The sequence below is a fragment of the Rhineura floridana genome, chromosome 1 (assembly GCF_030035675.1).
Source record: "Rhineura floridana isolate rRhiFlo1 chromosome 1, rRhiFlo1.hap2, whole genome shotgun sequence".
NCBI classification, from domain to species: domain Eukaryota; kingdom Metazoa; phylum Chordata; class Lepidosauria; order Squamata; family Rhineuridae; genus Rhineura; species Rhineura floridana.
Genome location: NC_084480.1, coordinates 22,668,854 through 22,682,215, shown reverse-complemented (window position 1 = coordinate 22,682,215; position 13,362 = coordinate 22,668,854). Strand labels below are relative to the sequence as shown.

The window sequence follows — 13,362 nt, the reverse complement described above, 5'->3', positions numbered from 1 at the left end:
ATTAAATTACTCACCACCCACAATGATTCTGAAGAGGAGTCTGCCTCTTTGGGGGTTTCTAACTTGCTTGATTCAATGCCCTCTTTCACATTTAGAGTGACACCACCTTCCAAACATCCTTCTGATATAGTTTATAACCAAGGATAACCATGTCCCATTGGTTTTCTCAGTTCCACCATGTTTTCGTTATGCCCACTATATCAATGCTCTCCTCTAAGACCAAACACTCCAGTTCTTCCATCTTGGCTCGGAGGCTTAAGGCATTAGCATATAAACACTTGTATACAGTGTCTCTCTTCAAGTGTCTTTTGGCACTTTTGGTTTGGCCTGTGGTACGTTTGCTTCTCTGAATTGTTATCCTGTGCCTCTGCACTCACAATGCCCAGTTCTAGGCCTATCCCATTTAAATTTCCACAGAGTACATAATGTGAAGTATGGAATTTGCTCCCCCAAGTGGTAGTGATGGCCAACAACTCGGAAGGCTTTAATTCTTAAAAGAGAGTTAGACAAATTCATGGAGGTCAAGGCTATCAATGGCTATTAGCCACAGTGGCTACATTCTAACACGCCATCAGAGACAGTATGACTCTGAATACCAGTTGCTGGGAATCACTAGTAGGAGCAGTGCTGTTGTACTCAGGTTCTGCTTGTGGGCTTCCCATAGGCATCCAGTTGGCCACCATGAGAACAGAGCACTGGACTAGATGGGCCTTCAGCCTGATACAATAGCACTCTGATTATGTCCTTAACATTTGGAGGGCCACCCCTGCTGTATAGGAATCTGTGGAGGGAAACAGGCACTGACAAGTGCTATGAGTTATGGCCATACTCAGATTTTGGATGTGCTGCTGTCAGAGGTTTGACCTCCAAGGTTTGTGACACTGCAATACATTATCCCAATTCCTAGGCACTGGTTTCTTGGCAGTGGTGTTTGTTTTTAGAAGCCAGTATATAAAGTGCAGAATTATATTTCAGTTGCCTGGATGCCAGCATCCCAGACTTCCAAGCAACTAGGGTGCCAGGAATGTTCTATCTAGCCCTTGGATATGGAATTCTTAGGCTTCAGCCCGTATAGCCCTTTGCTATGGGATCCTTAGACTTCAGAATTATTTTTATACACATACATTATATATGTACTTATACACACACACACACAGTTTCAGTTTTGATACTACTTGCCAGCAAAGCAGCAATAGAAAGAAATTGATAACTAGTCACTCTGCAGAGCAGGTAGCCAAATAAATGCAAAATAAAATAAAGATGGGAGAGGCAAAAACCATATTAAGTTCACACAAAGGATGGTTTCAATGCCTAACTGGTGGACATTCATGGCATGTTGCTTTAGATCACCTCTCAACTTCACCAACCCAATGTGAGATATTTCCTGGAACCAGTAATCACTATCAACTGCTTCATGCATCCAGGTGTGTGTAGGCACCTTCCAGAAGGAAAACAAAGCTTATACCCCAGACTTGAAGCAGAAATTGCACAATGTATTATGCCAGTTTAAACAAAAATATGTGTTTATTACCATCCTTCAGCCAATGATCCCAGGGTGATGTACAATGCACAAGGTGCTGCTTCTGGAAGTGGAAATTGGAAAAACTCCCACACATGTGCCAAAGGAGCTGGGCACACTCATGGGACTCTTTGGATCCAGGGTTAAGAATATAACTGAAAACAAGAATAGTATTCTAATTGCACAGGGATTTGTTGGTGTTGGTTGGTATAACACTGAATGGATGGCATTGACAATTCATTGTTCAAGACACCCACACACAATTCCAATGACTGGCAAGAAGTAGGCCCTGGAAACGTTTGTGTCAACATTTTCACACTTGCTCAGACAAATCAATATCCTATGTGTACCGATAGTGATACTTCCAGCGAAAACAAAGCAAATTATTTCATTTCAGAAAAGATCTAAAACCCATTAAGTGATTACGCTCTTGTTCAGAATCAGCTACTGAGACAAGGCAGATTCCAATATGAGTTCCTACGAAGAGGGCCAGCCCTCAAACGTTCATCTGCATTTTCAGCTTAAAAGGATGGCCTACATGCAAAAACACAACCCTCAAAAAATCTCCCAGAGCACAGAATGTTTGAATATATTATACAGAAACATCCAAAAAAAGTCATAAACAATTATCTGTCCAGGTTTCTCATGTTACAGCAAACAGTCCCAGCAGCAGTATTTAACTGCAAAGAAAGAAGAAATGCCTTGCAATAAGAAAAAGAAAATATAGCCAGCAGACAACATCCTGCCCCCCGCCAGTCACACACACATGCAACCATGCCTTGTGCAACACCACTTCCAGAACCAAAATCCATTATTGTCACAAAATGAAGTATTAGTACTCACAGTTATTAGAAAACCATACAAAGCACAAAGGTGATCTCATGTAACCCTATGGATTTCAGCTGACCCTTGGAGAAGGGAGAAAGACCTAATGCAGACCAGCCAGCCATATTCTCCTCATTATGATACATGGACTAGTGGTGTCTAAAACAGGTATCAACAGCCAGACACAGAACCACACTATATTGATATTAAATACAACACAAAAATGATATCACAGCACACTTCTCTCCCCCCCCCCCAATATCTGCCTCCAGCCATGCAAGCTATTTAATGCCCTGTCAGGTTTGAGAAGCAGAAAATATTATACCTGGTTTAAAAACTCTGCATCAAATACCTGCAGGCTTAAGAGACCGCATGCAACTTTCAATACACTACAATTTATTCCTTAAATACCTTATGTCATCTGCTGCACAATCAGGAAATAAAGAGGCTCCTTAATGCTTGTGTCACCCTCTAAATGCAGCCAACCCTGCCTGTCACCAGCCTCTATGAAACTTACCCAATCAAAATACTCCCAAGGCTTTTAAGACTGTCTACTTTATTCCGCTTGAATACAATGGACAACCTAAATTTCAAACTAGATCAGAACACATTCCCCCCCCCTACTGTTTATCCTCCATCTTTATTTGGGTTCTCTCTTCTTCCCCCCCCCCCCCAATGACTGCAGATTTATAATATCAGCTGCCAAACCAGGGCAGGCTGGGCTTTAGAAACATCATAATGCACGTAAAAATTCCACAGTTGCTGATGATTTCCTGTTTTAGGAAGTCACAGTTTCTAGCTACAGAATCCCCAAGGCAAAAAAAATGTTTAGTGCTCCAATATAATCTCTAAAAGCCTTTGTTCTTCCCTGCGCCACATTCATTATTGCTTTCTCCTACCTCCCCCGCTCCCTTCCTCTTGAGCCTCCAGCTTCAGTATCAGATGCAAAATGCCTGCTCTAATCTAAGTACACATTTATTTTTTAAAGAAAGAAAACAAATCTTATCCATTATCTAATGCTCTGAAGCTTTGAGTCAGGAGGAGACATTCCTTACCAGCTGATGCACTGTCCATCCGGTTTCCTATTTGTACGTAATTAATTCTCAAGTATTGTAATTTATACTACTAGTAAATCCACTGGAGTTCTACAAAACCTTTAAAAAACATAGTCTCTCCTAGATTTCAAAAACCTCCAGTACAATACAGTTTAGAAAGCAAAATGTGTAGTATGTTTGGCATAGGTATACACAATTTGTATAAAAATGTATGTCTGTTTCAAAAATCCTTGAACATACATACATAAGAGACAAGATTATCTACCAAAAGAGGAAGGACGCAAGAAATCATCACTTATTTAATTAGATGGAAAATTATAAAAGTTTAATGGGCCAGTAATGTACAACAGCTCTCTACCATGTGGTCCAAAATGTATGATTGTTACAGGGGCCTATTCTTTTATGAATCAGCAGTAGAAAAAAAATGCCTGCCTATAAGGTACACCAAACGAAGGCAGTATTGTTAGGCCGGCTATCAGTAAGCCTTTATAAACCATAGCTTTAATCCTATTAAACCTGGACGAGTTTCACTACATTTAGACCACTGCTTATTCACCAATGTGCTTCGGTGTGCAATCAGAAATTGCATTCAAGCTCTGTACATATGTTCCTCCATGCCACTGTGATCACAGCCAGATAATACCATAGCCCACCTTGTGTACCTTCACCTGTGACAGATTTTAATTTTTTCAAATGCCAGTGATCAGCTATTCAAGCAGATGCATAACCACTGCAAACCTGAAAGGGTTAAAGGCAGCCCCAATCAATAGGCCTACAAGGAAAAAAGAAAAGAGTATGCCTTTCAAGCCTCTTTTGAAAATGCTTCCATGCGCAGTTCTGTAACACAGGTTCCTCTTGGCCTTTAACAGTGACACAACACACACACAGAGACTTAATAATGTTCCTTTTTTTCTGAAAAGAAACAGCAAGATAGCACCCTGTACATAAAACAGCATGCAAATCAGCAATTCTGACTCACGAGCATAAATAGAAATACAAATATTTCAATCCATTTTTATTTTGTTCAGCTTAAAAAAAACCCTACTTATCCAAGTGTCCCACCTACCAAAATAAACTATATAAGAAAAGGGTGATAAATCTCAATTCTTGTCCATTACTTAAGCAAAAGAAAATTAAAGAAAAGGCATGAACCAGCCAAAAGCAATCGCAGTTACTGCAAATATGTAAACAGATATACAGAATCCTTTATGCCTATTACATTAGCCACATACCAGTGCTGTGTGTCTAAAGTGTGCATTCACATATAGTTAGGGGATGGTATCTTTCTGCAAGATCCTCTGCTTTTGGCTGCCATGGAGGGAGGAAGCTATCCCACTGTAGTAGCTCAATGACTGCATTGTGTTCAGGAGCTGATCTGCCTCAAACCAGTTTCAGCCGGTTCTGGTCACCCTACATAAAAAGCTATGGCAACCCTTGCTGAGTTGCCAACAAGTCCCTGAAAATCAGAGGGATTCGGTTGTTTTCTTCTCTGGTGCAAAGGCAATTTCTGCCCTGTGCCCTCCTGTTTTCAATTACAACCTCCTTACACACACTCAAAACACCCCACAACAGCGTTCCCCCCCTTTCCTTTCTCTTCCCCAACTTACCTCCCCCAAAACCTGGCTGAAAAGCTGTGTGTGTCTGTAGCAAACAAAGAGAGACCGCAATAATAATAATAATAAATGCTCACACAATCTCCTTTTCCTGCACAAAGGATCCTCGGACACAGAAGCAAGAGGGTGACTGCCAAGCTGACCCCCCCCCCCCGGTCTCTGCTCCTCAAGAGGATAAGGTGCTTCTAATGACAGCCATTGCTTTCTTATTGCCCTCAGCAGCAGGGCATCTTCAAAGCAAGGTTTCCTTGCTAGAAAAACCAACCTGAGCACGCCTATCCTTACAGTATTTGGGGTGGCTGATAGGAATCCGCTGCCCCCATATTACTGCTTCTTATTTGTCTGTTCAACCCACCCTACCCATTCACAACAAATACATAAAAGAGGGGTCTTGGGGAGACTGTTTTCACTAGAAGTGAGCAGAACCAAAGCCTTTTCTTCCATTACACATCTCCATCCCCCATGAAGAGGCATCTATCCTTTCTCTATGGATGCTATTTCCTACATATAATGTAAAACAGTGTTTTACATGAGGTCCCTGGACACGGGGTCAGTCCTCTACCTGCGGTGGGAATTGTAGTCCACAATAGCAGGAGGGCCATAGGTTCCTCCCTCCTACACGAGCCTCACCTTCTGAAATACCTTCCTCCACACTATGAAAAGTACAGGTCCTCCTATCTCCTGCCCTGTGCTAAATTTGGAAGGCCCTACGCCAGCCTTTCCCAGCTAGTGGGCCAGCAGATGTTGCTGGACCACAATTCCCATCTTTCCTGACCATTGGCAATGCTGGCTGAGGCTGATGGGAGTTGTGGTCCAACAACTGATGGCCCACTAGTTAGGAACGGCTGCCTTACACCCACTCTACAGCAAGGTAATGTTTTAACCCTGGGGTGGGGAATTTGTGGCCTACCAGATGTTGCCAGATGGCATCTCCCATACCATCACTCCTGACCATTGGCCATGCTGGCTGGGGCCGAAGGCAGCTGGAGTACCACAACATCTGGACGGCCACAGGTTTCCCAGCTGTTTTTACCTAAGGCCTTCTTCCCATTTTTCAGTCCACAAATTACTTCCTCACATCTCTGTGTCTCTGGTCTGCACCAAGATGGCTCTTAGCCACACTCTGTTCTATGCTACTATCAACAGCAATATTTCTTAACACCACCTCTCAAAACGTCCTCACTCCAATATGGCTACTGAAAATTGATGTTTTAAAAACAAATATCCAACCTCTTTCTCCTTCCTGCAACAAGGGGAATTCAAAACCACAATTACCAATTTCTCAGAACTTTGTTTTTATTTTGGATTAATTTACACTAAGTGCCATCCAATGTAAATTAGGGATGGGAACCTGCAGTCCTCCAGATGTTTTCGGTCTCCAAGTCCCTGTAATCTCAGCCAGCATGGTCAATGGGCAGGGATGATGAAGCTGGAGCGCAACAACATCCAGAGGGCCACAAATTCCTCATCTGTGATGTAAAGCCTTTGGGGCAGAAGGCTCTATTTTCTTACTGGCCCATAACCAGTCCTAAAACAGGCCAAAAACCCTCGGCTGGGTTTATTAGACACTACGGTGAACACATACAATATTTTCTGTATCAGTCTCCATCATATAGCGTCCATCATCCTAACACAAATAGAGCTCCTAAATGCTGTACTCATCCCTCTTTCGTACTATAATGGTTTCTGCTGATGACTGATTGCCTGCCTCTGTAGTGATGTTGCCACCCCCAAACTGCTTGCTACCAGTTGGCTCCTTTCACATTGGTATGGTATGGAATGCTGCATCACACCACCATTGGAAGACCAGATCATGCTAGCATTCGCCCAATGCCACCCCTTGATCTGCCCTCTCTATTGTCACCCCCGCTTTCCACATCAGGGTGAGTCCCAACCACTTTTTATCTTCCCTGCTCATTCTCATACTGTACTCAATTTCCTTCTGTCAGTGGCCACCACCCTTTACTCAAAATTCTTTACACATTGTTCAATCCCTGCCCTCCCCAGTTAAAAGGATCAGATAACAGGTGATGTGAAAGGCCTTTGCTCAAGATCATGGAGAGCACAGTGCCTGGGGACAGATGGACAGCAGCTGCCAATGGTTCTCTGATCTCTACAGCGGTAAGACTCATATGTTATCTTGGCAACATGATTGACACAGAGCTTCATGTCGCAGTAATGACTAGGCAAGCACCAGTCATGTTTCTGGCAAATAGTATGGCTATACCCATATCAGTGCCACATCTCCATCACAGCCACGGGTGTGGGAAGGAACCCAGTTACCCAGAGGAACCATGTAACTGGTGGTTTTGTTCATTACCACTGCAAGATGGAGCCCTAACTACATGGAAATGGATTTTGGAAACAGCTCCTTCATCACCAAAATAGCATATTATTATTGTTGTTGTTGTTAATATTACTTATTATGCTTATCCCAGTCTTCCTCCAAAAAGATCTATGGAAACATACATGTCCCCTTCCTCATTTTATCCTCACAAAGACCCTGTAGAGTAGTGACAAGATAGGGACTGCTCCAAGTCACCCAGTGAGCTTCATGGCTGAGTAAGGGTTTGAACTTGGTCTTCCCAGACTGACCTTCCATCCACCATGTCTGGATGGATTGAATGCAAAGCCACATGGCTAAAAACTCGGGTCACCTGTAGCTTCCAATTACATGCCTAAGCCTCACATCACCACCCTTTTGCAGACCCTCAGAAATCCAAGGAGGCAAAGGCATGCTAATGCTGAGCTTTATCAGATGGACATAAGCTGAAGTTGGGCACCTTCCCAAACAGTCACAGCTGCCACGCAGTAGCTTAAAATCTACGCAATGACTGTACAGACAGCTCCCGGCAATCTGAATTCATACTAACAATCTAACATAGGGTAGAAACCCCTACTTTGCTCAGATGCAAATGTTTAGTGGGGAAGACCCATCCTTTTACTACCCCTTGTTGGAAGAAGAACATGTTTACTAAAAAAGAAAAGAAAAATCCATAACTGGGTGTTTACTGGGTGGCAAGCTTTTGTTGCATTTTGGTTAGTCCCAATAAAAATATTGCCCAACTGTGAACTTGGATTTTTCCCACTTTGTGGGCCAACACAGCTACTTTTACTTGTTCATGTTTTATTAAAGAAAGCCAAGGTGTGCCAAAGTAAAGTGACCCTGCCAGTGTAGCAGGACTACAACTCCTGGCCTCTGTCCCTTTTTAATCCTCCCCCTGTGCTGTTGCACTATAATTAAGGCTGCAAATCTAGGCAGTTACCTAAGAGTAAGCTCCACTGAAATCACTGAGCCATAATTCTGAGTAAAGGTGCACAGGACTGTACAGCCTAAAAGTGCCCTAAAGGCCGGCAGGCTGGCGGGCGGGGGAGGAGCGTTCCCTTTTTTGAAAAACAAAGAGACCCAAAAAGTATACGAGGAAGAGGCCACTGTATTATATAGCCACTTCTATGTGTTCAGCGCAGGATCTTGGAAACGAACGGGCACTTACGGGGAGGGCTGCTTCGTGAAGAAGGCACACGGGCTTCTAATGCATTTAAGGAGCGCCCGTGCGAGAAAGGTCGGAGAGGCACAAAAGCAGGCCCTCCCCAGTAAAATCAGTTGGCCCCATACCCGGCTGTAATCATTTACACGAAAAAAGGGAGGGAGGGAAGGAGGGAGGGTGGCTGGGGGTCCCCTGGCCCATAGCATTTAACAATAGAGCTCAAAAATGTAGCAACGAAAAGGCCTCCCTCCCAAGGTAGGGGCTAGAGGACGGCTCAAAGATGTCCTGCAACAAGCACGTCTCCTCCGCTCTAACCCGGGTCTGGATCGCCGCCTGTGCCATGGTGGCCTAATCTCCGGCAACAGCAAGCAGGCGCCGGCCGGCCTGTTCCCAGGCCAGCGCTCCACAGGCATTCCCCGGCTGGAGAAAGCTCCAGCGGCCTAGCAAACCCGGGGCCCTTTTCCGAGATCTTCTCCGGTCTCTTTGGGCGGAGGCCGCTACTACTAGCAGTAGTGCAGCAGCCTCGCCTCACCCCCGTCCCCGCCGGCCAGCTTCTTCCTTCCATGCCGCGTAGGCACTGCTGCGGTAGCTCCGGAGAAGAACAAGAGGCTGCTGCCTTCTCTCTTTTTTGCAGCTCTTGGGTTACCTAGGCGGGCCGGGGAGGGGGGGTTTCAAATAGTACGTATGCCTCTGTCTCTGTGTTTGAATGGCTTCTTCAGGGGGGTGCAGTAAGCCAGGCCCCACCAGGGCTGGAAGGAAAATCATCGCCATCATCCTCACCACCATCCTTCTCTCTCTTTTCTCCCCGATTCCCCACATTGCATGCAAACGCCTCACCCCCATGCAAACAGACCTGCTGCTGCTGGTAGCCTTGGGCAAGAGGCCAGTGTGCTGCCACCCGGGGAGGGGCTGATCCTGCAAGGGTGCTTTCAGGCAGACATGTTTAAGAGCTCACTCTCTCTGCTAGAGGAGCCTGCAGAGAGAGGCCTGGCTTTTAAAAGATGGTTGCACATAATGGCAGGCAAGGCAGAGGGGGAGAGCGCGCGGCTCTTGCAGGGACAAGGAGGGAAAAAGGTGGGGGGTGGGGGATGCCTCTGTGGCTTGGAAAAACGGGTGGAATGGGGTGGGTGGAAGAGATCTCCCCCGTGGATTCAATTTAAAACTTGTCACTAGAGTGTGAGGGGAGGAGGAAAAGGAGAGGGGGAGAGGGAAAGATTTTCGCCCCCAACCGCCCGCCTTTATTAGTTGTTTTTCTGAAGCTCCTCTTTCTCTCCCTCACTCCCTCACTCACACTCTTTAGAAATCAGGGATTCCCTCTTGTGGAGAAAGGAGTTAAAAGCCATTCCCCTCCCCTGGCATGTTTAATTACAGGCAAGGAAGAAAGGCGAAGGTCCGGAAAAATGGGAGTCCGCAAAAAGCGGCTGCTGTCTACGGGGTTGCTGGGGGTTTGCATCCTTCTTCAGGAAACCCGATCGAACAGGCTAACTAGGAAACAAAAATAAACGCTTTTCTTTTTTTTCCCCTTGCCCCCCCCCCAGTAATGTGTGTGCGTACTATAAATATGAAGAATTTTATACCAAAACTGGAAGGGGAAATACCTACAAACATGCATGTATTTATTCAGGTGAGCAAAGAAGGACGAATTTTCCTCAAACTGATATTCGGAAGGGGGGCTTGCTCTAAAAGGCTCCATCTAATATAGAGAGTAAAATATAACAGACTAAGGAGGTGGTATAGAAAGAAACTGGGATTGGGCCCCACGATCAGAGTGGAAAATGGGAGCAGCTTTATCTTCCTCCCTTGTTTGGTCCTTACGGAGAACAAGGGAGTCTAAGGAATAAGGGCAGGATGATGATGACAACGACTGTTATTAGCCCCTTGTTACCAGGGTCTCCAAGCGACTTGTGTTTAAAACATGAACATAAACACGTTATACCATTAAAAATTCATATAAAGCATTAAGGGACGTATTCAATTAACTCGTGCTAGCAGAAGCCAGCGCAAAGATTTCCATTAGCCCAACAGGATTTCCCCCATCCTCCCCACATGTGCCCCCCCCCACGTATCCTCCCCATATCTGCATTGGAGGCTGAGGAGAACCTCCAGAACAGTACTGGGGTAGAAAGAGGGGAGATCCCTTTCATCAGGCAAACAGAAATCCTTGAGCTGACAGAACAATTGTCTGGGAACTAGCATTACTGGACAGGGAGCAGGGGAGTAGTGGTACAGGGTTACTTTTTTGAGAGCCAGATTCCAGCAGGGTACCTATATCTCCAGCATCTTATGAGCCAATCAGCATGAAAGGGGAGTATGTTGACCACTGAGAAGAGTCTTCTAACTTGCTTCCTTGTCCTTTCCTGCTGACTAGAGCCAATCAGAGTGAAAGGAGGTGAGTCGGTCACTGAGAAGACACTTTTCAGCAGCTAATACACAGCCCTTTCATGCTTATTGGCTACTAGCAGCATCTGTTGTTGTGGGAGAAAGCATTAACAAGAATCTCATACTCAACCCAGCAGCAAAAATAGGGGTGACAGGGAAGATGTAAGATGTGTGCTTTTGTTCCAGTCCAAAACCAGGAGTGAGGGAGGAGGAAAACTGAGAAATATGTCTAGGGGTGAGGAGGGGAGAAGGTGTGTGTGTTACTTTGAGCTTTTAATGATTCTGTGTGTGTGTGTGTGTGTTTAAATTTTCTCCTGAAACGTATAACCTCTGCCCAAATGCAGTTACTCTGGAGTCTTAGTATGGCAACCAAGAAGGAACACTTGGCAAAGGAAGTTTTTTTTATCTTACAGCATAATGATAACCTCCCCCTCTTTTTCTAACATTCTAGGTAGGTGTGGAAGGAGAACGGGGTGGAAAAATCTCTTCCTACCTTCTAGAAGGTGACAAAGTTGAAAAGGTTACAAATTCCTATGCAAAATGACTTCCTGGCCTGTTTAGAGAGAGTGAACTGCTTCATTTAGGAAAAACAGGCTTTGTCTTAACCCAGCAGCAAAAAAGCTCCCAGAGAAAGAGGGAGGGGAAGCCTATGCGCCCAGCAGTATACAAAAAGTTTGTTTTTCTTTTTTGCTGTAGGGGTTTCTGTGTCCGATATGCAGGCCCCAATGAGTATCAATTGCAAGCAAGCCTTTATTAGTTCCTACTTCAAAAAGTCAAGACAAATTGTGGAGAGTGAGAATTCTGTAACTGCAGAAGAGACAGTAAATTCTGCTGATGACGTCCCATCTACGTCATCAAGCAGTTGGGTAGCAGGGGAAGACACTGAATCCAGTTATTCAAGCAATATCTCTTGACAGTGAGAAAGGACAGTCAAATGATGACAGTGAGAGAGGAGCAAAAACCAGTATTGCCGCGCTGGGCTCCTGCTAGGAGGAAGGGCGGGAAATAAACAAATATTCAAGCCTGGCCAGATTATTTCTCCTAGAAGGATGTATAATCTTAGAAGGGTGTGTGGCTGTGAGAGGGCGTAGCTGTGATTAGCATGAAAAGACCCCACATTTCTGAATTTGCCATTACACTGCTGGGGGGGGGCAAGTATGCCACCTTGAACTCCTTAGAGGAAAGGCGGGATGTGCAATAAATATCCTCCCACCTGCCATAACTGCCGCAGGATGCTTTGGGAGCACACTGACACACACTAATACAGTAGGGCCCCACTCATATGGCAGGTTATGTTCCGGATCCCCGCCGAAAAGCAAAAACTGCTGAAAAGCGGAACTCATTGAATAGAATGGCACGCAACGCCCGAAAACCACCATAAAAGCAGAACAAGCGCCGTATGAGTGGGGCTTTAGTCTAATTGTATCTAATTGAGACGGCAGCATTAACGAAGTGCCGTAAAGCGAAGCGCTGTAAAGTGGGGCCCTACTGTATATTGAACTAGCCCTTGCTTGTTTGGAATTTACTAGGGTGACCACATTAAATATGTTTACATTTGTGGCCAACAAAACAGTTCTACAATGACTTTATCTTGGTTCACCCTTTTATCTCAACTTATACAGCAAACCTGCCAGTGTTAAAATCATATTATGATAAGGCTGCCTTTGTTTTAGGCATAACTCACATGGCTTAATAAAAACAAGACATTTTAAACCCTGATTATTTTCCGTGTGCGCAGATATTTGTCAACTCTGCTCCATGAAGGCTAGGAAACAGATTCACTTTTATTTTATCAAATCTTAACTACTTCTCTGATAAGCATCTTTATTCTTAGAATGTTCTTACCTGACACAGCAGCAGTGTCCATCAACTATGCATCATAAAATTCCTCAGTGCTTTTGCAAATTAAATGTCAACATCTTTTTATCCTAGGAGTCACATTGCCAATTTTTTTCATAGCAAAAATGGCAAGGCCATTACCCCCCCCCATAGCAAAACTGGCCATGCTGTTCCTCCTTCTCTTTCCACAGGTGCATAGTGTTGTATCAAAAACAGTGGTCCTAAATTAGGGTCTCAGCAGCAGAAGGACTTCTGTTTGCACAACAGGCCTTTCCCCCTCCTCCACCACTCCCCCTAAATCTGTTCTAGGGGTTCCCCCAACCCTTCAGAGCAGATTTTGGGAGGGTGCGAGGCATGCATGGGAGGAGAAGGAAGAAAGTTCTGTTGTGCAGACTGAAGTCCTTGTGATGACGGGACTTGTTAATTGAATACCCCCCCCTTTTTTTTTCCTTGCAGGCTCACTTCCATGCACACTATGGATTAGGAACAAACTGCTTTAGCACCAGGTCATAATTTTTGTCTATCGTGCCCAATATTGCCTATTCAGCAGGTTTCCAGGGTCTTAGGTAGGGAGTGGTTCTTTCTCATCACTTGTTACCCAATCCTTTTAACTAGAGATTCTGGGGATTGAACCCAGGAATTTC

The 13,362-nt window shown here is 44.8% G+C and overlaps 1 protein-coding gene across 8 annotated transcripts in view; it reads right to left on the bottom strand.

Annotated features, from left to right (window-relative positions):
* The window catches only part of ZNF532 (zinc finger protein 532), a 70,382-nt gene extending 60,801 nt beyond the window's left edge, over positions 1-9,581 (bottom strand). The window contains exon 1 of one of the 8 annotated variants that reach the window (XM_061615494.1): positions 9,354-9,581. Coding sequence is in view for 2 of the 8 variants with exons in the window: in XM_061615475.1 (XP_061471459.1) it covers positions 9,033-9,065 (33 nt within the window). In the remaining 6 variants the exon portion in view is untranslated. The other 7 variants (XM_061615475.1, XM_061615484.1, XM_061615512.1 and 4 more) reach the window with 7 other exon arrangements.
* Positions 9,582-13,362: the final 3,781 nt, after the last annotated feature.